Source organism: Puma concolor, chromosome F2 (genome assembly GCF_028749965.1).
Source record: "Puma concolor isolate L17-30 chromosome F2, mPumCon1.1.hap2, whole genome shotgun sequence".
Classification (NCBI taxonomy): Eukaryota; Metazoa; Chordata; class Mammalia; order Carnivora; family Felidae; genus Puma; species Puma concolor.
Window position 1 is genome coordinate 16946073 of NC_141684.1, and position 25650 is coordinate 16971722.

At 43.5% G+C, this 25650-nt stretch overlaps 2 protein-coding genes across 2 annotated transcripts in view; one reads left to right on the forward strand and one right to left on the reverse strand.

The window, feature by feature from the left end:
- The window catches only part of FBXO32 (F-box protein 32), a 36271-nt gene extending 30759 nt beyond the window's left edge, over window positions 1–5512 (forward strand). The window contains exon 9 of the mRNA XM_086695398.1: window positions 16–5512. Coding sequence (XP_086551524.1) covers window positions 16–105 — 90 coding nt within the window. The 3' untranslated portion in view covers window positions 106–5512. The remainder of the gene's footprint in view (window positions 1–15) is intronic.
- Window positions 1–25650, reverse strand: part of NTAQ1 (N-terminal glutamine amidase 1) — a 127940-nt gene that overhangs the window by 46871 nt on the left and 55419 nt on the right. The window lies entirely within an intron of this gene.

Sequence of the window (25650 nt, forward strand, 5' to 3'; positions counted from 1 at the left end):
GATGTTCCTTTCCAGGGCACTGACCACCCGTGCACAGCCAATAACCCAGAGAGCTGCTCCGTTTCCCTTTCACCCCAGGACTTTATCAACTTGTTCAAGTTCTGAATCCCAGCACATGACGACACTTCAGACGGGTTCCCCGGCTGATTGGATTCTTGGGAATATGGAGTTTGGACACTTCATTTGTAAATAGTGTACATTTGAAATGCTGGCTCAAAACTTCTGAGATAAGTCACTGAGAGGATGTTGGAAGGGGAGAGATGCAGTTGCTGGCTGGGAATTTAAGACTATGGACTTCTCATTAGAATTGGTATGGAAAATCAGAAATACTGTAAATAAATTTTTTCCCTAACTATTTGCCGGCAAGACTATAAGGGCAGGAATTCAGTTTCATCGGTGAAAATGGAATTTCCTTGACGTTCACTGAAATGCCTTTGTAGTTCCCTAGGGATGTGGAAGAAAAGGGCAGAACTCGAATACAAGATAGAACACTCTCTGTTTACAATGTGAAAAGTTGCTTAAAGAAAGGAAGAGAAGAAGAAAACTTCGTTATATATGAGAAGTCCCCGCGCTTTGGTTTCGATTTTGGGGGGTTTGTTTTAAAAAGGCAAAGGAAGCACCACCCATCTTAACCCGTGTGGGCACAAGGCCTTATCTTGCAAATATATCACACAATAGTCTACCTCGGAAAGTATGCAATGCCCTCTCTGACAAAGCGCATTGTCCAGTAGGCAGTGTCTGTTTTTCTTGGTTTTTCATCACCTGAAAGTGGTTTAAATAGGAAAGGGATACTGGAGGCAATCCTCATCATGCTTGAGACTTCCTTTTTAGGCGAATAAGCACTTCTTCAGAGTTGCCTCTTTTCTAGAACAGCCCCACAGCGCGTATGCCTCTTTCCCTTTCGTGCTGTAGCTCATCCAGGGCAACATAAGGCCAATTAAAAACAGTCCCGGAGGAAGTCCTACCGCAGAAAAGATAGAATTAGTCACCCAATAGCTGTGAAGACTTTCTATTCCTGTTTAACTTCTTGGTTTGTCTGGGCTTCCTGGAATATCTTCACGGATAAGCATATCTGTGGACTGGTCGGAGCCGGAGTGCTGATAAAAGCTTGTAAAACAGGTTTTACGTATCAGTTAAACGTGTTTCCAGCTGCTGTTCCTCATGACAGGGGATGAGTTGAGGGGCTTTGTTTTCTTTTTGCCCAACATCAAAATTCAGTCAACCTAAGCTAGCACTTCTTGCAAGGATGACAAGAGAAAGCCTGGAGTTCCAATCACAGGGAACAGAAGTACTGTGAGTTCATCCTACACTTGCTACATACCCCTGGGGATCTTGCAAGGCAAATATCAGCAGGTAGCTGTGTAGAGGAAAGGGAATCTCAGGACTTAATGAGTTCATTGTCAAATATTCCTGGGATGGGGTAGGGGATGTTTGTTTTTTTTACTTTTTATAGAACTTTGCTTTTCTACAACAATGTACATATCTTGGCAGTTGTATTTGCTTCATGCTTTTTTTTTTTTCCTCACGCAAATAAAGTTGCCACTCTGCATGGCCTTGGCACATAGGTGAAGCAGAGATAGGAAACTTGCTCACATTCACATTGAAGAACAGGGTATCCTTAGGGGTTGAACCTTGGAGTGACCAGATGAGGGGAGAGATGGTTAAGCACATACAGAAACGAGGCAAGGGACCAGCCGGTGATGCGAAGTCCCTTCATGCCCATCCGTCAGTGCACAGTCCACGACTCAGCATCCCAAAGAGAAGTCAACCATTAGTCCCCTCACTTTGCAATGCCTGTGTCTACACCCCAGGGTGTCTCCACATTTCTTTTCCTCATCACCCCTGACAGAAGAAAAAATTAAATTGAATTTAAATTCTCCCCACTGTGACAAATATTAAAGAATAAGATTTTGTTGGGTAAGGTTGAGCTTTAGGAACCCCTGTATTACCTGATGGGATTTTTGCTTCCCCTTCCCCCCTTAGTCAGAGTCACAATGAGGATGCAGGGCCTAAGTGGGGAATAAAAAGCTGGCACTTCTATAATTCAGAGACGTGCCCTCAAATGTCTCAGCTTCCTTAAAGATGTGGGGCAGAGCTGGGTTAATTGTTGCTCTAGATGCTGGAACCTTTAGCTCTGACATTTTTAGGTTTAGGCATCCATGGCCTTCCACATCTGCCCATCAACTCATGACCTCTGCCCCTTCGTGCTGATCAGGGAGGTGGAAACTCCTGGGTACCCTCAGGTTTACAGTCCCGGAAATGTTGCCTGCTTTCGACTGTCAGAACAAAACTGCCAAACCAGTCTCATCTGGACTTTGTGCAATGCCCACGATTGCACATCATCTGCCAGGCAGCAAGGCACATCTGTGCAGGATGACTCCTACTGCCGAGCGGTGGGGTTATGGTTTTCTGAGATGTTTACCTTGATGGTGCCTCTGGGCTCTCCCCATCTCTGTTGGCATTTTTGGAGGTGGTGTGAAACAGAGTCAAGGAAAAATTTTAAGGAAGAAAAGAGAAGAAACCAATGCTCTTGGTTCTCTTTCATTGGGAGAGGAGAATAAGAAAGGAAATGGCAGGTGGAGAGGGACGGGGGAAGGAATAGAAATGGCCTATCTTTGATGCTGTGGTTTGTATGAAGGCATTGGAGAAGAACATAGTGGGTGCAGGGCATCTGTGTTGGCACCACATGGCAGCTGTTAAGCATGGTCAGAGCCTCCCATGTAAGTAAAGTGAGTGAAAAAGAAAATACTTGTTCCCTGGGTACCAATCATCTAGAGAATTTCTATTGGCAAACCCTCTCGGGACAACCTAACCTCAAAACAAAACAAAACAAAACAAAACACACAAAGAATCCCTGTCTTCCAAACTACTGGTCTAAAAGCCAGAGGGACAGGACGATGGAAATTGCTGGAAGAAATAGAAAGCTCTCCTCTCTTTGCTGTACCTACCTACTACCCCCGACCCCAACCCTGTGATGTAGAATTTGAAATTGATGTCGACTATGAAGTAATGCGGACTTCCAGAGAAAGAAGGAGTGTGTCCAGGGCAGTGCGAGGAAGTCCACAGGGATGTTCTGTATGATGAGCTGGTCCAACATAAAGGTGTATGAGCCTAGAGTCTCTTAAGAGTAAGGCACAACGTTTGGGGAAAGAATATGTGAGTGCTCACTTCATAGCAAGATCCGGAAGAAGGTCCAATGACATCTTAAGCCAGGTTGCATTATTAATGCTATTACTCTGAGGAGACAGATCAGTGGCGTGGGAGGGTAAGTGGCATAAAATACAAAGTGAAAAACATCCCCAGGGCATCGGGTATGAGATGACATTTGTTCAGTAATGAACAATTTTATATTGAAGTGGCTGGGAGGAGATACTTGAGATGCGCTGGGTTGACATTGCAGAACACTCAGCAACAGTGGGCCTTCCTTGGGGACATGACTTGGTAAGTTGTGTACTGTGTTACCACCATGATTCTCCGTGGATTCAAAAACTTTGCTCATAAGGAGCCTACGATTAACAGAGGCTCTGTTTTTCTGTTGTTTTCTATGTGGGAGAAGGGAGGGCGCTTAGAGTATCATTTGTCTAAGCAAGTGGAGTGATTCACAAGGTCAATCATTTCAAGACATGTTCAACAATGTATCATTTGTAGCACTCAATACAATGTTTATCATAAAATATGCACCTGAGTTTATATTTTTCTGCCAGGCTATAGGGCAATAATGTTTTGCTATGCACTCTATTTTGTGTGAATTTTTTTAAACTGTAATTTTATGTGTGAATTTTTTTTAACTAAACTATATCAAACATATTCTATGTGGACATCTGGGTTTTTTTTTTTTTGTTTTTTGTTTTTATCTGTTTCCAACTATCTGAGTCTGTGAACCATCCTTCTGACTGGATGCTGGCCTAAAATCCTATTAGTGTTTAAACAGACCTCAGAAACACCCTGAACCTCTAGACAAACGCAAAGCCGTGGCTCTTTGATATATCTTGGGCTCTTGATGTCTTCAGTAAACAAGATCGTAACTCCTTTAAACTCCACATTTTCTCTAGAGGTTTTCTTTTCTTTTTTTTTTTTTATTTATTTTTTTATTTTTAAGAAGAGTAAACCCTCTGTGGTTTTCCAAAGGAAGGAAACTCCTATCCCAGACTTTAATGCTAGAAGGGAAATGAAAGATGGTGGAGTCTGGCATTCCTTCTTGCCTTTCAGCATGAGGTAATGGGTGCACAATATTCAGGGGACAAGTCTGAGCCCATCTGGTACTCAGTGGTAGACCTGAGTATAAACCTGGGACTTTCTGAGGTCTTTACTTTGTGCCCCCTACCCAGCATCTTTTGCTATGTCTGGAGACACGTGATACCTGACCTGAATCTTCTCAACACCTTCGCCGTGGAAGGCAAGCATGAGAGTCCGGTGTTAGGCATGTGGCCATTATCTTTTCCAAATATTTTAAGCCCCTGGTTCTCTATGGAGAAATTCACATTTCTCCCTGGAGCCACTTAACATTTTTACAAACCTCTGACTCTATTGTGAGGACAGCATTCTAGTGAGTACAACCTGCTCGCCATAAAGTAAGCAGCATGTTTTGACAAATTTACTTTTCCCTGGGTACTTGCATTTTAATTCCAAAAGTGGCCCTTAAGACAGAAAACGGCTGAGCGGCCAGCTTGCTTTCTAGAAACTGAGGTTCTGAAACCAAGCTTGGGAACCAAGCAGATATTTCCTCTCTTAGACTAAGAGGTACATTTAATCCATACCCTCATCTCCCCATCTTCCGGCACCTGGCATGAGATCCAGTGAGCTTCTGTCCCAGTGCAGACCCTCCCACTCTCTGCTAAACCTCATCTTCACTAAGCAAAGAGGGATTATTCCAAGAGGCAGCAAAGAGCGAGGGACCACAGATACTTCTGACTTTGTCTGCTGGACATTTTTCAAAGTGTCTCTGAACTCAGCAAACAAAGCCTCCTGAGAAATCTCTCAAAACTCAGGTCCTGCTCCATTTGTCCAAAAACGGATAGCTGCTCCAAATCTCTGAACTTCTTAAAACTCCATCTGCTACAACATTACTTCTGGAGTCTGAACATGACTTTTTCTGTCTTTGAGTATAGCAATGTTTGTTTAATTAACGATGTACAAGTCTGTTAAACAGAAGGCTCCAAGTACTAGTCTATGCTTGCGAACTCTTGGCACTATCTTTATTCTACCAAGTGCCAATAACCCTGGCTAAAGGGGGTGTATATTCAAGTCCACGTCCTAAGTCGAGAAGCTTTACTCCTTTCAATAAAAAAATGCTATAAGGGGTTGAACATTGTAACTAAAAGTAGGAGGTTAGACTAATTACATACAAAAAATGTTTATTTAATATTGTGTGAGCTAAGCCCTCCTGTATAAATTATTTGCACACTTTTCTTGCATGATGAATTGATTTTTTTATAGTTGTTTGTACCAGACGGTGGCATATTTTTGTAAAGATTTTTTTGACACTGAATTGCAATAAATGTTTTTCCAACAACACGCTGGTGCATTTTGGTGCGTGCCAATTCAAGTTGGCTTTCTGAGCACATGGACTACATTTATCTTTTGCCTCGTAAGGCTTATATGCCTTGTCCCAGAAACTTGTTACCGTTGTTTTAAAATTTCTAGGGATATGTAGAAAAATGACCTCGCTGCTGAGTACCAGCCTCAGTCATTAAGACAGAACTGTGCTTAAATGGGATATCTCCACTTACTTGTGTATAATAGAATGATTGGGGACTAGTGAGAGGTGAAATCAGTATCAGTTTTTTCATCAACATTTATTGAACAGCTATAATATGCTGGACCCTGTGCGAGGCACTGGGAATAGCATGGTGAACAAGACGGATACAGTCCCTGCCTTCATGGAATTTAGATTCTAGCAGGAAAAACAAAGACAGACACACACAAAGCAAGTGGGAAAATATTTAATTCATAAGAAGTGCTATAAAGAGAATAAACAAGGGGCTGAGATGCAGAATGTCAAGGGGACCTGCTTTGGACCAGCTGTTCCCGGGGGGGGGGGGGGTCTCTCCAACAAGAGATACTGAAGCTGAGGCCCAGAATGTGAGAAAGAGCCTCCTCCAGAAGAGTGAGGTCATGAGCACTTGAGAAAGAGGGAATGGCTTGTGCAGGGTTCAGATCATGGTCCTGCCACTTACCTGCAGTGTGACCTTGGCCCCCTTGACTCCTCTAGGTCCCAATGTCCTAGACTCCAAAATGGTGAAAATAAATCTATGACTGGGGTTGGGAGGGTTATGTGAACTACCACAAGTAAAATGTGTGGGGCCACACACACATTCAATAAATGCTCATTAAATGTTAACAGTTAACAGTCCCTGAGCGACAAGGGTCTGAGAATTAGGTTGAGAATTGCTCTGCATCTCTCTCCAGTTAGGTGTGATATGCTCGGGTGACTGACATAGTGACTGACTTAATAACACATTTACTCTGGAACACACACTGATCCTGCCTGCCACTAACTCTCTATCGGAAAATGACGTAAAAGGCGCACGAGAGTAATCAGAGATTTTTTTTTTTTTTAATGTTTATTTGTTTTTGAGAGAGAGTGAGTAGGGGAGGGGCAGAGACACAGGGAGACAGAGGATCCAAAGTGGGCTCCACGCTGACAGCAGAGAGCCGGATGTGGGGCTCAAACTCATGAACCAACTGGGAGATCGTGACCTGAGCCCAAGTCGGAGGCTCAACAGACTGAGCCACCCAGGCACCCCAAGAGATTTTTTTTTTCCTAATTTCCACCAGGATCACAAAAGCTCACCATTCGCAAAATATCCCATGCACTCTTTGCTCAGACTATTCCATCCACCTAGAATACTCTTCCCCTGCCTCTGACAGATAAGCATCTATTACCCCTTAGGGCCACCTCCTCCCTAAAGCCTCCCCAACTGAGTAAATCTCACCTCCCATAACCCTTCCCTGCATCTAGACTTTGCTACACTGTAGTCTAACATGGGGGCTACATCATAGTCCCCAGCACAGTGCAGGGGCTGAATGAATTAACACACACATACACTCACAAAATGCTTTTGGAAATCTCACTGACCACATACTTACCCTCCACTCGAATAAGAATCAGTGTGAGTTGATGGACATAGAACTATTTACAGCTTCTCAGTTACAAATAATGGTAGTTGAAAAAATAACAAATGTAGAGACCTAGTTTTCATGAAGGTTTTTTTTTTTTAAGTTCAACTAAATCTTTACAAGTCTAGTAAATTTTCATACAAAAGAAGAGGGGCTGGGGCGCCTGGGTGGCGCAGTCGGTTAAGCGTCCGACTTCAGCCAGGTCACGATCTCGCGGTCCGTGAGTTCGAGCCCCGCGTCAGGCTCTGGGCTGATGGCTCAGAGCCTGGAGCCTGTTTCCGATTCTGTGTCTCCCTCTCTCTCTGCCCCTCCTCCGTTCATGCTCTGTCTCTCTCTGTCCCCCAAAAAATAAATAAACGTTGAAAAAAAAAAATTCAAAAGAAGAGGGGCTTTTATTACTGTTTGATAAACTCAAGTTGAATAGACCAAAGTCCTTTTACAAAACAAGTCCCAGGGTGCCTGGGTGGCTCAGTTGGCTGAGGGGCTGACTTCAGCTCAGGTCATGATTTCGCGGTTCATGAGTTCAAGCCCTGCATCGGGCTCTGTGCTGAGCGCTCAGAGCCTGGAGCCTGCTTCAGATTCTGTGTCTCCCTCTCTCTCTGCCCCTCCCCAACTCATGCTCTGTCTCTCTCTGTCTCTCAAAAAATAAGCATTAAAAAATAAATTTTAAAAAAACAAGTTCCTTTCATACACTTAATGAAAATTCCTTTAAACATGTTAAAGCTACAATTATAAATCTAGCACATGTGATGTGCGTGTATATATATATATATATATATACACATCACATTTTTGCTCAGGTAGGCATCAGCCCTAATAAGTAAAACACTCCCAAGTAAATTAATAAGTTATTACATTTAATAAATTAAGCATAAATATATCTCAAAAACCCTAGCATTGTTAAAACTAGTGAAATCATTATACCTTTCCATTTAAAATCATATCTTATACTAATTACTTATTTTAAATGGAAATCATAGGACTACTAAGGTAGGCAGAATAATGGATCCCCAAAGATGTCCACATCCTAATCCCCAGAACCTGTGACTATGTTACATGGCAAGGGAGAATTTGCAGGTGTGATTAAGGTAAGTGCTTTGAGATGGAGATTCTCCAGGACTACCTGGGTGGGCCCAGTCACAAGGTCCTTAAAAGTGGAAAAAAAGAGAAGAGCACTAGAGGACAGAGTGATGTGATATACAAAGGGCCCTCCCACCATTGCTGGCTTTGAAGATGGAGAATGGGGGCCATGAGCCAAGGAATGAGAGCACTGTATATCATCAAGGAAAGGCAAGGAAATTATTCTCCCCCAGAGCTTGCAGAAAGGAACACAGCCCTACCAACACCTTGAACTTAGCCCAGTGAGATCTGTGTCACACTTCTAAAATTCTGATGGATCTGCATTGTTTAAACAACTCAGTTTGTGGTGATTTGTGACAGCACTAACAGGAACTAACATAGTTAATCTGACAGATTTGCCAGCAAGTCCAGCAGCCCGCCCTACAAAGCTATCAGTTACAGGGCGCCTGGGAGCCTCAGTCAGTTAAAGGTCCAACTTCGGCTCAGGTCATGATTTCATGGTTTGTGGGTTTGAGCACCCCCCCCCCACCCGGTCGGGCTTTGCATTGACAGCGTGGACCTTGCTTCTGATTCTCTGTCTCCCTCTCTCTGCCCATCCTCTGTGCTCTCTCTCTCTCTCTCTCTCTCAAAAATAAACATTAAAAAAAAATTTTTAACTCTATAAAATAAAAAAAGCTATCAGTTCTGACCCTTCTGTGGCATGTCCCCCACCCCAAGCTGAGTGAAGGTCTTTCTGCAAATGAAAGGCACAGCTGTCTTTATAGCCTAATTCAGCAGCAAGAGTTATGTTGACTGCCCAGGTATATGACCTTCAAAGCCAAACAGGAGAGTTCTGCCTGTCAGTGTAGTAGGCGTAAAGTTGTCTCCTGCCCTTCTCACACAGGCTTAATTGAGGTTAACACCGATCACATTCCTGCCCAAGAAACAACACAGACGATCAGCCTTTCAAAGTCTCTCCAATAAGCAATGTTTATGAAGCAGCAGTGTCCCGGCACTAGAGCAGTCATTCAGAAGTATGAGCCCCACCCTTGCCTTCAAGAACTTTTACAGATCTGGTCGGGGGCCTAGGTGGGGCAAGAGAATGTACATCGACTACAACGCAAGATCCAAAGTTGCAGGTGCCCCGAGTGAGGTACAAAGCACCAGAAGAATTCAGAGGGGAGGAAGGGAGTTCATGCTTCTGAAAAGGAACAATGTGGGAGAAGACAAAAGCCCAGAACATACTCCTCCTGAATCTGGAAGCCAGGGGCTGTGGCTTAAAAGCCAGAGACCAAGACTTACCACCCCAGTCTGTTTGGTGGTGCCAATCGGTTTTTTGAAGAAAACACTGAAGGGGGGGCAGATTTCCCTTTTGAGGGGAACTGAAGAAGCTCTTGGTGTTCCCCGGGGTCCCAGCGCCTGACCCTTGTTGTTCTCAGAAATTAACAAAAGCGCAGTGAACTCCAGGTTGCTTCAAAGAACTCAGTGATGATCAATTCTGAGTCCACTTGATTAACCCATGGCACTCACTTGTTAGGTCAAACACCAATGTAGACGCTGTGAAGGGAGTTTCTAGGTACGATTAACATTTAAATCAGCAGACCTTGAATAAAACAGATTAACCTCCTTGATGTAGGTGGGCCTTAGCCAGTTGGTGAAGGTCGTAAGAGAAAAAGGCTCATGTCCCCCATCCCTGAAAGAAGGAATTCTCTCTCCAGACTGCCTTCAGGCACAAGACTGCAACATAGGCTCTTCTCTTCTCTGAAATTCTGTCGGCTTTCCTCACCAATTACAACCTTGTCCGCTCCACAATTGTGTGAGCCAATTCCTTTAAGTAAAGATAGCTAGCTAGCTAGCTAAATGATAGATAGATAGATAGATAGATAGATAGATAGATAGATAGATAGATAGAAGATAGATTTTAAAGAATAAAATATATAGAATAAAAGAATAAAATATATGTATATCTATATAGAGCTAGAGAGAAACAGAGAGAGAGAGACAGAGAGAGACAGAGATGCATCCTATTGGTTCTGTTTCTCTGGAGAGCCCTGACTAATACAAGCTCCTAGAAAGAGAACACGGGTGAGGAAAGTCTTACAGGAAGGCTTCAGAGGGCAGGAGGGAAAGGGAGAAAAACCAGAGATCGGAATCTAGTGGCTGAAGACGCTGTCAGCCAATTACCACATCCTGAGAAATCCTATCTGGCAGATGCCAAAGAGGGCAGCAAAATAGTCCCTCTTACCCCACATAAAAGTGACGGCTCCCCTTTCTTTGTACTTTTTAAACGTTCAATTGTTTCAATTATATTTTCTTTTTTTTTTTATGAAAGAAATGTGACCCTTTCCATATCAGCTGGCACCCAGATGACCTGTCAGCTAACTTTATTTTTTTCAAGCTTTAATTTAAATTCCAGTTGGTTAATATATAGCGTATAAGACTAATTTCAGATGTACAATATAGTGATTCAACACTTCCATACATCACCCGGTGCTCATCACAAGTGCACTCCTTAATCCTCATCGCCTATTTAATACCCCCACCCACCCCTCTCTGGTAACCATCAGTTTTTCTCTATCATTAAGAGTGTGTTTCTTGGTTTGCCTCCCCTATTTCTTTTTTTTCCCTTTGCTTGTTTGTTTTTGTTTCTTAAATTCCACATGAGCGAAGTCATATGGTATTTGTCTTTCTCTGACTTTTTTCACTTAGCATAAAATGCTCTCTATGTCGTGGCAAATGGCAAGATTTCATCTTTTTCATGGGTGGGTAATATTCCAACCACACACACAAGCGCGTGCACACACACACACACACACACATCTTCTTTATCCGTTCATCAATTGATGGAGACACTTGGGCTGTTTCCATAATTTGGCTATTGTAGATAATGCTACTATAAACATTGGGGTGCATACATCCCTCTGAATTAGTGTTTTTCTGTTCTTTAGGTAAATACTTAATAGTACACTTGCTAGATCATAGGGTAGTTCTATTTTTAACATTTTGAGAAAGCTTCATACTGTTTTCAACAGTAGCTGCACCAACTACATTCCCACCAACAATGCATAAGGGTTCCCCTTTCTCCACACCCTCACCAACACCTATTGTTTCTTATGTTGTTGATTTTTGCCATTCCTGTGACAGGTGTGAGGTGATAGGGTTTTTTTTAATTAATTAATTAATTAATTAATTAATTAATTTTGAGAGAGAGAGAGAGAAAGAGAGTGCATGAGAGTGCAAGCAGGGGAGAGGCAGAGAGAGAGGGGGAGAGAAGATCCTAAGCAGGCTCCATGCTGTCTGCACAGAGCCCAACACAGGGCTCAATCTCACGAACCATAAGATCATGGCTCGAGCGAAAGTGGGACGCTCCGACGTTACTGACTGAGCCACTCAAGCGGCTCCCATCAGTAAGCATTTTTAAAACAAACCCAATATATGTGTACTTATTAAGTACAGGCAGGTATTGTTATCATTAACATTTCAAGCATAATGAACTCTTAGGAGGACAGTCATCATTAGTAATGATGGATATAAATCCACATTTCAAATAGTTGTGACCACTTCGAACGTTCTAGTCAATTTTTGGTCAGATTTCGTTCGATTATCATTGTTTACACCTGATACTGCAGCCAGTGAAGAGGCCCTCCTAGGAAGGGCCATGTTAATGCTGACATTTTCTTGTTCCTTTATGTATGCAATCACAGTATCTTCACTCTGCTGTTTCTTTGCAAGAACCACCTTAAAGCATGTGTCCATTTTATGAGGTTTGATTTAAAACTAGATACTATAATCCACGAATCCAGTTAGCCAGGCAGTCAGAAGTTGCAGTATGTCACAATACACCGAAAACAAAGCACTGACTGGCCTCCACTTTGCACTGGGGCCAAAGCACCTTGGGTACGGACATGACACCTGATGTCTGATCTGTGGGCAGAGAGAACCAGTATCAATCTGGATATTAAATATTTGTAAAGTTTTTGTGCTGGTTGCTCTGTGTGTCCCCAGAGATCCATGCCCAACTCTGTGCCCCGGGGGGCTGAACGAAAAGGGTTGCATCCGCGTGCCTGGGTGGCTCAGTCGGTTGAGCGTCCGACTTCGACTCAGGTCATGATCTCGCAGTCTGTGAGTTCGAGCCCCGCGTCGGGCTCTGTGCTGACAGCTCAGAGCCTGGAGCCTGTTTCGGATTCTGTGTCTCCCTCTCTCTCTCTCTGCCCCTCCCCCGCTCATTCTCTCTCTCTCTCTCTCTCTCTCTCTCTCTCTCTCTCTCTCTGTCAAAAATAAACATTAAAACATTTTTTTTAAACAAAAGGGCTGCATCCCCCAGATTCTACTGCCTGGTTGGATTGGTGTGTGTTTGGGTTTGCCCAATGAGAGCTGCTGACGGAGGCCAGAGAACAGAGAGAGGGAGAGTTTGGGGTCTTTCTTACCACCTCCCTCCTGGCTGGCCCACTAGTCTCTCACAAGGGCAATATCCTTCCTCCACATAAAGCCTCCCCATGGCTCTGGCTCTCAAGGGCCTCCTCTCCAAGCCTGGGAGAAGTAATTCTTGTTGCTCACCTCTGGGGGTCTCAGCACCTTTGTGCTCCCTTAACCCTGCCCACACCTCTCCAAGCAGTCCCTTCGCTAATGTCCCTTCATTGGAACTACATAAGGAGATCATTTCCCATCCAAAACCACTGATCACTGCTTTATTTCTTCCTCTTTAATAAAAAAATCAACAGAACTTTTTATTTTTTCCTTCCAGCACCTCACTTCAAAGACCACCAGTTTAAACAGCTATTCTGAAGATTAAGCCAAATAATTTTCCTGACCAGTGTGAGTATAAACCTTAGATTTCCCATTTCTCCCATTGCTCTTTGGGGAAAAGTTCTTGCTCGAGCCACTGAAGGCCTGCCAAAAAGGGCTGGGCTCACAGACTGACCCCTGGATACATAGCCACCCTGCAGACCTTGCTGGCTTCTACTCAGGGTGCTGTCCTACCAGGCTGAAACTGCGGGAAGCCATTCCAGCTCTCTGACTCAGTTTCCTCATCTGTAACATGAAGGTATGTTGGATCAGCCACTCTCTAGGTCCTTTTTAGCTCAAATGTCCTTTTGTGATTTTAGGAAGTCATATAGAAGTTCAGATGAAACTATGTTATTTGGTATTTTTGTTTTCTTTTTTGTTTTTCTTCTTCAACACCATCCCCACAGCACACATACACCCTCCTTTGGTTAAAGTGTTTCTTGGGTGAAAATCCTTTAAATTTTATAAACTCCTACGTGACAAGAAATAAGAAAGCCCAGACATATTATCAATAATAAATTAAATCCTGGGTGCCTGGGTGGCTCAGTCAGTCAAGCATCTCACTTCAGCTCAGGTCACGATCTCACAGGTTGTGAGTTCGAGCCCTACCTCGGGCTCTATGCTGACAGCGCAGAGCCTAGAGCCTGCTTCGGATTCTGTGTCTCCCTCTCACTCTGTCCCTTCCCCATTCGCGCACTGTCTCTCAAAAATAAGTAAACATGAAAAAAAAATTTTTAGGTGGCTCGTCGGTTAAGTGTCGGACTTTGGCTCAGGTCATGATCTCACAGTTCATGGATTCGAGCCCTGCATCGAACTCTGTGCTGACAGCTCGGAGCCTGGAGCCTGCTTCGGATTCTGTGTCTCTCTCTCTCTCTCTCTCTCTCTCTCTCTCTCTGCCCCTCCCCCGCTCACACTCTCTGATTCTCAAAGATAAAACATCAAAAAAAATTTTTTTTAATTTTTCTAATAATAATAAATTGAGTCCTATGTTTTCAAATACATTATTCTTTTTTAATTGTCATGGCACCCCTGTAAGGTATATGCTAATATCATCCCACTTCATAAATGTGGAAACTGAGGAGGCTCGGACAAATTAAATGATCTGTCCAAGATCACACGGTGCTGTGTGCTAGAGCTGGCTCATGAGAGCTGAGCTGCATGTGTTTGTCTCTTTCCAACTCCACATTCATTGGCATGTTAGTAACTTAAAATCGGCCTAGTGACACCGCAGAAATCAGAAAGAGCTACGAATCAGAGCTGCTGCTGCTGCTTCCTCTCCCCTCCTCCTCCTCGACCTCCCCCTCCTCCTTCTACAGAGCTGATTCTTAAACATTTACCATCATACTATGGTACTGTGTGACCACAGTATGATGGTAAATGCTTAAGAAACCACAGACCTACAGTTTAAACTCAAATCTGTCTCATCCTAAACCCAGGGTGCTTTTTACGACACTACAGCTGTCTTCCCTGAGCAGCACCTAATACAGTGACTTGGGAAAAGTCATTAAGAAACACATGTTGCCTATACCAGATTGCCCAGAGGTCTCCAGAATAAATTTTCATTAGCCTTGCCACTCAAATGGGCTTTCTATTAGATGAAGACTTGCCGACAAATAACTCTGAAAGAATTTTTGGCTTGTGTTAATAGCCCTGACTCCGGTAGATGGGAGTAGATTATACACAGAGCACGGCTTTGTTTCCATTCCCTCATATGTGTGAGCACAATACTCTCTTCTCTCCTAGTTAGGACGGTCCCCCTTTCTAGGTCAGGCTTCACAACCAGGAAATGCACTGACATGACTGAGATTTTAACTTGAGTCAAAACAAAGGACAGAGAGGAGAAACCTTGAATTCAGGCAAGCTAAAGCCATGAACTTCACAGATTTAAAGACATTAACCCTGACAGAGACCTCAAGAGGTGATCTGATCCAGCTTCTATCAATTTTCCTATAAGCACTCCCCATTTCACTGAGACAACTGAGACCTAGGAATGTTCAGTATCTGCCCCCAGAACAATTTGTAATTTGATAATTACTATAACAGGATATTGAGTGGGGTTTCCCTTGCCCCAGAATGTTGCTTTTGTTTTTTCCCATTATGTGTTGATTTTAACTAGTTCCACTAACATAGATCACCTCATTTCCTAGTTCTGGGGACATCTGTGTCTTTGAAATACTTTGAACGTGCCACATTCCTAAGCTCAAATATTGCCTGCGTATATAATTTGGAAGAACTTCCAATCACTCTTTCATTTCTGAAGACATATAATTCACAAAGTCATAGCTCCAGGCATGAAGAGAAAAGAGAATGACATACATTGACTTCATGGTCTGTTTCATAGAACCACTTATGAAACAAAGTGTTACGTCTCTTAAGTTATCTCTGGAAGATTTTTTAAGTTTGGAAATGCCCCTAGTTTTGTTTTCGGTTTTGTTCCAGCTTTATTGAGATGTAATGGGACATATAACGTGTAAGTTTAAGGTATACAACTTGATGACTGGATATACACATATACTGTAAAATGATTACCACAATGTTAAGGCTACTTAACATTTGTATCAACTCACATAATTACTGTGTATGTGTGTGTGTTGAGAATATTTAGGATCTCTAAGATTCTCTAAGATTCTAAGATACTCTTTAGGATTCTCTTAGCAATTTTCAAATATATAATATACTATTGTTAACTACAGTCAGCATGCTATACATACATACGTCTCATACATACGTATTCATCTTATAACTGGACATTTGTACCCTTTGACTAATAGCTCCCCATTTCCCTTGCCCCACGGCTCTGGCAACCAGCATTCTAGCCTCTGTTTATATGAGTTCAGCTTTTTCAGATTCCACATCTAGGTGAAATCATACAGTATTTGCCTTTCTCTGCCTGACGTATTTCATTTGGCATAATGCCCTCAAGTTTCAACCATGTTGTCACCAATGACAGGACCTCCTTTTTCATGTCTGAATAACATTCAATCACATGTATATATGCACCACATTATATATATGTACATACACACACATACACACACACACATCTACTGTATCCATTCATCCACCAGTGCATGTTCAGTTTGCTTCCACGTCTTGACCACTGTGAACAATGCTGCAATGACGTCCCAGAACTTTGGATAAAACCCAACGCAGAGGAGAAGTGGCACTGAGTATCCTGACATTCTAAGTCCAACAGTGGGAGCCAGCTACCTCCCTGCAGGGCTTATGGAAAGGCCACAATCTACCCTCCATCCCCTGAATCAATATAAAACAAGGAGTAAGAGGGAGGAGTTCAGGCAGGAAGGGAGGATTGTTCATGGAAAGAGCCTGTCTCCTCCTGGGAGTCACAGCAGGGACTCTAAGAGAATCACTCATAAAGCCCAGGAGTTCCAGCCATGTGGAATACTGGCATTTCATTCCCTATGGATGGCTGCTTGGGCAACAGGCTTGCAAATGTTGCCTGGGGCTAAGGAAAGGGGCCCAGGAGAGGACACTGGTCTGTGAGACAGAGGGGCATCAAGGCAGCTTGCACTATGCCCAGGGGCATGCCAGGGTGTGCAAGTTTTCCTTGGGTGGACTGGACACTAAGAAGGTAACTAGGGTCGAGCCACTTTTCCTGCATCTCATTAAGAGCGTGCCCCTCAGGTAAGTGGCCCCAGTAGCCACCGAAGGGGGTGAGGACCAAAGCAAAGTCGGGGGAAGAGGTTTTGCTGCAGCCAGGTCTCCACGCAGGGAAGTGTGTGGGGAGAGTCTCCAAGGGAGCCTTGGAAAGACTTGCTCCCACAGCCCACAGGAGAGCTGGCTTGAGAATCTGTCCCCGAGGGAACTGACCACAAACTGGTTAGCTAGAAAAGCAGCAACCCATGGGGAGAGGGTGGATACCTCTTCTAGGACTCTGTAAGCAAGAGCCTCTGCCCCCTCCCCATTTCCCACCCTCCCACGCCCACCTCCCCCCAACCACACCTAAGCTCCAGGAAGAGGGACAGCCACGAGGAAACCAGCGGCCACGGCAGCCACCACCTCCTTCTGCCCTAGCGGGGTAGACAAGAGAACTCACATCTGGGAGAGACACTATACAGTTAACCAGACTGAGGCTCACACACTGGCATGAGACTGCTAATAACCAGCAGGAGCTGGAAAGCTGCAGGACTTGGCTTGAAGGTCACCAAGGGAGACATTCCCATGAAGCCTCAGGAAGAGGTTGGGAGCCAATATTGAAAATAAAAAATCTTTTCATGGTGATACCCTCAAATGAGACCTCCGTGAGGCCAGTTCCAATTTACTCAATATTATTTACCTACTGTGTGCCTGGTCCTAGGTCTATCAAGTCAGAAAAGACAGCTGGAGTCATCCTGTTTCAGGAGCCCACATGTTTATGGGGGAGACTGAGACGTATGAACCAATAATTTTAGTATTCTACAATCAGGTATACATGGGGTTCAGCAGACACACAATAATACTTATATCAAATAGACTTTTCTATGTCTCAATGTCCTCATCCATAAAATGGGAATAACAATAGCACCTACCTCATAGGATGGTTGGTTGGATTGTGGATTAAATGAGCTATTGTAGGTAGAACAGCAGCTGGCACAGTAAACCGAACACATGTTAGTGTCCAATGTCGTAGTTATTACTGTTATTTTATGTTGAAAGGCGAGGCACGGTTCCAAGCCCCCTAAATGCTTAATACCAACAATTCTTATGAAATAGGTACTATTTATTATTCCCATTTTACAGAAGACAGAACTGAGGTACAGGAAGGATAAGCAGGTTGCCCGAGGACACACAGTAGAGCTGGGATTCAAATTTAGGCTGTCCACATCCAGGGCCTGCGCTCACCATGTAGCTCAGGGGTTTAGGGTGGCCAGTTTTGTTGGGTACTTCCGGGAACAGAAAGGCTAAAGTAGTTTTTCCAAAACAGTGACCGATAAAACACAGTCCTAAAATAACTTGCAACAAAGAAGTCTGTGGCTCTGCCTGAACTTAAAAAAAAACAAAACAAAACACCATTTGCATGGATTCTTCAATCCTGTTTCAAGTTACAAAAGGCAATAATTCATTCTGGGGTCCTGGGCATGCAGGTACAAGCTCCCCAGCCAGTATGACTGGGCCCACCCTGGCATGTTGATCCTTCAACCCTGCAGAAAGCTACATCCTGCCCCTCTGCCGGGTGCCCTGATTGATGTGGATGCCAGGCCCTCCAAAGGGGAATTTCAGGCCCTCGAAGTATAGCCTGGGCAAGCAATGCCTGCTCTTTGTGTTTATCTAACCATCCCAGCTCCAAAACAAGGGATGCTGATACTCTATAATTACAGGCGGGTAGCCTGTCGCTGGGGAGAGAAAAACAGGGATAATAGCTCCATCTGCCTGTAGAATCTAAATTCTCTCTAGAAGCCCAAGAAAGCTCCTGGAAAGGACACAGGAGGCCAGATCCCCTAGCACCGCCGTTCAAAACATCCATTTTTATTAAATAAACAGAATCTGGCTGCTTCTAAACTGAGCGTGACTGTGGCCTTGCAAATGACATCATCACATCTGGGCAGTATTTTGTGAAATTGAAAGCTCCTTTAAGCTCCCAATCCCATAAATTCCCCCTAAACATGTTCCTTAATCGAGAACAGCAAGAGTTCAATTTGAGAAGCATAAGACATGCTCATTAATCCATACCATGTATCAAGATTCCAGATACCAAAATCTTGCTTCTCTTTTACACACTAATAAATTGTGAGCTGGTGTTCGGTGTTCCCGTGCGGAGTTGGTGGTCTCAGCTTTTAATTCTACGGCATTTCATCAATTCTAAGATGAACGCCCTTTTCATTCTTAGTATCTTTGAATTCAAGCTACATCATATAACCCATGGCATCTTAGAGTCAATGAAGCACAGACTCATGATTGGACCTCAACGTACCCCATCAATTCTACTCTTCAATCTCTCCCTGATGGCCCCCTTCCTTCTCCACTGCCTCCCCTAACTAGAGCTGTCAGCATCGCTTGCCTGGAAGTCTGCAAGAGGTACTTAACCTATCTCCCCATCTCCAGCCTGAACCCCTTCAACACATTTATCTTGCTGCTTCTAGAACGCATATCTAATCCTACTTAATTGTTGGAGCTGGGTGATAGATAAATGAAGACCCTTTCCGCTATTTCTTCTATTTTGGGCAGGTGTCTTGGTCTCAGGCTGCCATAACACGATACCCTAGACTGAGACCTTAAACAATAGAAATTCGTTTTTCCACAGGTCTGGCGGCTGGAAAGTCCAAGATCAAGGTCTGGCAGTGTCTGGTTTCTGGTGAGAGCTCTCTTCCGGACTTGCAGACAGCGGTCTTCTCACCACGGCCTCACGTGGCAGACACCTGACCTCATTTAATCTGAATTTCCTCCTGTCTCCAAATACGGTTGCACTGGAGGGATTAAGGCTTCGACATACGAACTGCAGGGGGACACAATTCAGTCCACAGCAGTAGGTTTGAAAATATACATAATAAAACTTGTAAAACGACAGTGAGGATGCCCCAGGCTATTAACAAAAGCAAACTCTGTGTTGGGGCCGTGGGGAGGCTGATTTGGATGGACATAGAAGAGAGCCATGAAAGGGGACTTTCATCCATTTTGTTTGTCTGGTTTTGGTTTCTTTCATTCATTAGTTAAAATTTTATTTTTGAAAATAAATTCTATTTTTTATTTTTATTTATTTATTTTTATTTTATTTTTTTTTTAATTTTATTTAAATCCAAATCAGTTAACATATAGTGTAATAATGGTTTCAGGACTAGAATTTAGTGATTCATCCCTTACATGTAACACCCAGTGCTCATCCCAACAAGTGCCCTCCTTAATGCCCATCCCCCATTTAGCCCATCCCCCCCCACCTCCCCTCCAGCAACCCTCAGTTTATTCTCTGTATTTAAGAGTCTCTTATGGTTTGCCTCTCTCTCTGCTTTGATCTTATTTTTCTTTCCTTTCCCTTATGTTCATCTGTTTTGTTTCTTAAATTCCACATATGAGGGAAATCATAGGATAGTTGTCTTTCTCTGGGGACTTTCACCCTTCAACTGTAAAATAATCTGGGTTGTTTGAAAGTTTGGCAAGAGTTACTTTTGTCATTTTTATAACAATTTTTCAAATCACTTCAAGGCATCTCTTTTTTTTTTAAGTTTATTTATTTTGAGAGAGAGAGAGAGAGAGAATGAGCAGGGAAGGGGCAGAGACAGACGGAGATAAGAGAATCCCAAGGAGGCTCCACGCTGTCAGTGAGAGCGTGACAACTCATGAATTGTGAGATCATGACGTGAGCCAAAACGAAGAGTCGGATGCTTAACTGATGGAGCCACGCAGGTGCCCCAAGGCATCTCTTTAATACTGGCCTAACACTCAAGCTCACTGTCATGGCCAGCACAAAGCCTCCCCAAAGCCTCATCAAAAGCCTTAGGCAAACATCCTTTGCTCCAGTTCCTCCAAACCCCATGCAGTTCCTGGAACTAGCCACCAGCCTCATGCCTCTGTTGCATGCACTGTTCCTGCTCTCTAGAATGCCATTCCCTACCTTGTAAACTCCTACTCTCCCTACAAAGCCCAGCTCAAATGCTATCTCTTCTGTAAAGATTTCTTTGAGCATCACCACCCCCCCATACACACAATTCCTGAGACACTATGCTCATGATTCCATCATAACACTGATCTTGCTGTATTATAATTATTTGTCCGCAGAGCTATCCCTCCAAACAGATCAAAGCCTTGAAAATCCTGGGGCGCCTGGGTGGCGCAGTCGGTTAAGCGTCCGACTTCAGCTCAGGTCCAGATCTCGTGGGATCTTGCGATCTCGCGGTCCGTGAGTTCGAGCCCCGCGTCAGGCTCTGGGCTGACAGCTCAGAGCCTGGAGCCTGTTTCTGATTCTGTGTCTCCCTCTCTCTCTGCCCCTCCCCCGTTCATGCTCTGTCTCTCTCTGTCCCAAAAATAAATAAACGTTGGAAAAAAAATTTTTTTAAAGCCTTGAAAATCCATATTATAATTCATTTGTTTTTGTATCCATAGTGTCTAATTCAGTGGCTGCCACATCTTGGTGCTTCATTTTATATACATACAGTGTGACTAATATTAATGAAACAGACTTCCTGTTCACAAAACTGCTTGGTGAATTTAATTCCAGTCACAATCCAGATGACTGGAAGTAGAACTGAGCAAGCTTTGAAGAAGGTAATTTGAAACTAAAAAAAGTTTAGAAGAGACTCATAAATATGGAGAACAAACTGAGGGTCACGGGAAGGATCGTGGGAGGGGGGATGGGCTAAATGGGTAAGGGGCACTAAGGAATCTACTCCTGAATTCATTGTTGCACTATATGCTAACTAATTTGGATGTAAACTTTTAAAAATTAAAAATGAAACAAGTTAAACTAAAAAAAGTTTGCTTTTACACAATTTATAACTAAGTCTGTAGCCTTCTTGCCCTAAAAAATAATCTAACTCGAAGGTACCTTGTGCTCCTGATAATCTCTGGGAGCACATTTTAAAAAGAAAACAGATGGGGCACCTGGGTGGCTCAGCTAGTTAAGCGGCCAACTTCGGATCAGGTCATGATCTTGTGGTTTGTGAGTTCAACCCCACGTCAGGCTCTGTGCTGACAGCTCAGAGCCTGGAATCTGCTTCAGATTCTGTGTCTCCCCCTCTCTCTCTCACTCCCATGCTCATGCTCTGTCTCTGTCTCTCAATAATAAATAAACGTTAAAAAAATTTTTCTAAAGAAAACAGATCAGTGTTCTCACCCAGGCATACTAAATGCGAATTTCCAAGGATAGAATCCCCAAATCCGTAAAATCTTAAAACATCCCTGGGAATGCTGATGTAATCAGTCCCAGGAGAGAAGTTGGGGACCTCTATTTTAGGGAAAAATACAAAAAAGTTTAGGTCAATTCATTCATAGATACTGTGATATCAGTACTGTGTTTTGGTCTTATATTTACAGTAAATGATGGACTAACTTTAATGTATAATTTACTTTGAGAACTTGCTGCATCACACTGAGGGGTGAATTAGATTATTAGAAACAGGTGCACTGACATCATTTATCTGCACTATAAAAATATGAGGAAAACCCATAGAAGTTAGAAGGCTATGTTAGAGGCCCAGGTAAGCGAGGGAACCACTCCAAACTTCCCACTTTGTTATAAGCTCCAAATAAGGGGCAAACCACTCAAACCACACCAGTCTGGGTATTTTCCATTTGCTGCTCCAGATCTACCCTTCTCCATCCTCTTTGTCACCTGAGAGGCTGACCCATGTGAACTGCATCTGTGGGTCCCCTGCCTGCAGCTCTGGTTAGATAAGCCCAGTGAAAGAAAGACAGAAAGATCTGGGGGGTGGGGCAGGGTGAAAACAGAGTACTTATTCTCTCTGGCCCCTCCCCACCAGGCCATGGGCTAGCTGCCTACCCCTCCTGAAGGCCACAGGGCTGTCAGGTGACCCTCTCCAGTAGCTTTCTCCCTGCATCTGGTCACGCCTCCCCCCCCCCCCCCCCCTTATTCCTTTAGGCTTAGGAATAAAGTTTTCCTATTGCTGCTTTAACTAACTACCACCAACCTAGTGGCTTAAAGCAACAAATTTATTACAGTATAGTTTTGCAGGTCAGGAGTTAAAAATGGGTTGGCAGGGGTACATTCCTTCTGGAGGCCTTAGGTGGGAATCCATTTCTTTGCCTTTTCCAGTGTCTAGAGGTTGCCTGTGTTCCTTGGCTCTTGACCCCACACTGCTCTGACTTCTGCTTCCATCACCCTATCTCCTTTTCTGTCTCTGACCATCCGCCCTCCCTCTTAATAGGGCTGCTTGGTCTCAGCCGCCACGGACTTTGGTCCAGCCCACCCCAGCAGAATTTTGATCCTGTCTAGTCCACAGCAGCAAATCCAATCACGTCACTCATCTATTTAGGACCTGTTGGTGGGTTTCCATTATACTTCAAATAAAACCCAATTTCTTACTGAGAATGGATGAGGCCATCAGAGTCTGCTCCTGCCCATCCTTCTGGTCCCATCTCACCCCACTATACCCCCTCCTCTTTGAGCCCCTTTACCTTTTCAAGCTCTTTCCTACCTCAAAGCCTTTGTCTGGATTGTTCCCCCTTCCTAGGCTCTTCATATCATTGGGTCTTAAATGCCACCCACTCAAGGAAGCCTTTCTTTCCTACCCCATGCAAAGTCAGATCTGACCTCCCCTACCTTGTCCCAATTCCATTCTCCTCTGTCTCAATCCTTTGATTATTTTCTTGGTGGCACTTATTATTACAATTTGTAATGATTCCATTTGTTTCTTTGGGTTTTAATATATTCCCTACTAGATTACAAATTCCCTGAGCACAAGGATTATGTCTTGTCAAATATCGTATCCCTAGAGCTGCTGAGTCACACAAAGCAGGCTCTTAATATCATATCTGTTGTATGTGGTATACGGTCATTTTTTAGACTCTCTAAGAGGCAATGGCTAATCAGGCCAAGATTGCAGACTTTGCTGCAGAGTTCCCTTTACTTGATTACAAACCCTCTCACTACAACACCACTCGCATTATATACATTGAGTATATAATGAAAATCCTTGCCACCACTATCCATTTCAATTCAATAGCTACCTAGAACATTAGGCATGGTGGGTCTTACATAGCAGAGATAAGTATATCACCTGCCTAATACAGCATCATGTTACTTATACATGTAAATACTATCAGGAATTCATTATGATGCTTATTTGGGGCCAGGAATTGTGATAAGTCTGTTACACACATCATCTCATTAATCCTCACAACAGCCCCACAATGGTATAGCATACCAACAGAGAACATAGGTTCTAGAATCACATTGATGTGGGTTCAAATGACAGTTCTGCTACCTTGAAAATTTCCTTAACATCTCTGCTTCCATTTCTTCATGGGTGAAATGGGGATAATAGTAGTCACCACATCTTAGGGTTGTTGAGAGGATTAAATGAGATACAGTGTGTGTGATGTGCTTAGCTCAGTGCCTGGCACATTGAAAGCGTTCCATAAATGCCAGATGCTTCTTCTTAACTTGCTCTTCTGCAGGACATGTTATGGCTGGCAGCATCTAACTATGCAGCATGCACAGTGGGAGAATGAGTGATCCAGGCTGAGTTCCTGCCCTTCGGGAGCACACAGTCGGAGACAGCTGTGAGCACATACTTAGAATTCAAAAGCAGACAGTAAGCATGTTCCTCTAAATGGCTGTATTCGTTTTACGGTGTGAGCACAGTAAACCCATGTTCTCATTTCCTTTTCCACCAAAATAGCTACCTCTGCTCCCTGAAGAGGCCCTGGATGATTATAGTCCCTTGAATGGCCTGAAATTCTCAGGAGAGAAGGAATGTTTTTTTTAAGCAGGGACAGCTTGGAGCTAGAAGACAAAAGGTTAAATTCTCTTAAGCTACGACAATGTAACTCATTTCCTGTTTTTCTCAACTGTCTAGACACAGATCTCATAAGCATTAGCCATGAATCCCACCATCATGTTAAAAATAGAAGGTTTAAATATGAAATCCTGTGGTGGAGGAAAGATTGTAGGTTTTACCTTCATCCACAAAATGACTACTTTGGAACAGGACTCTGTCTTTGTTGTTAGCTTTTCCCTAAATTCTGTAAAGCTGCATTTCAATGGCAGGAGAACACCTTTTTTTCCCTAAAGAATATACTTGCCCCTCAATAAAGTGAATGCAATTTTTCCCTGTAGGTTTTAAAAGCCATTTGAAGGCTAACTTATGGCAGTTTCTCTTAATGAGGAATGTGGTCACACTTACTTAAAAGTTTTCAGGTTAGGAGCGCTGGGTGGCTCAGTTAAGTATCTGACTTCAGCTCAGGTCATGATTTCACGGTTTGTGAGTTTGAGCCCCACATCGGGCTCTATGCTGACAGCTCGGAGCCTGGAGCCTGCTTCAGATTCTGTGTCTCCCTCTCTCTCTGCCCCTCCCTTGCTTGCACTCAGTCTCTCTCTCTCTCTCTCTCAAAAATAAATAAACATTAAAAAAAATTCTTTTTTTCAGGTTATTGCACAGACCAACATTTACCCCCAAATAAATTCGTGCAATAGAAAATCCACATGGATTTGACATGTTTACTTTTTCTTCTTATATCTTCCCCTTCCATAAAGTTGTCTGACAAATATTTTGTTTTGAACATATAATTTTTCTGGAAAACACATTTTTTTAAATTCCTGTAATAGGGTACCTGAGTGGCTCAGTCAGCTGACTGTCCGACTCTTGATTTCAGCTCAGGTCATGATCTCACAGTCATGAGTTCAAGCCCTGCATTGGGCTCCTTGCTGACAGTGCAGAGCCTGCTTGGGATTCTCTTCTCTCTCTCGCTCTTTTTTTCTCTCTCTCTCTCCCCCCTCCCGTTTGCTCGCTCTCTCAAGATTAATAAATAAACTAAAACAAAACAACAATAACAACAACAACAACAACAAAAACCTATACTCTGGGGGCACCTGGGTGGCTCAGTCGGTTGAGCGTCTGTCTTCGACTCAGGTCATGATCTCACAATTCGTGAGTTCGAGCCCCGTGTCAGGCTCTGTGCTGACAGCTCGGAGCCTGGAGCCTGCTTCAGATTCTGTGTCTCCTTTCTCTCTGCCCCTCCCTTGCTTGCACTCAGTCTGTCTCTATCTCTCTCAAAAATAAATAAACATTGGGGCGC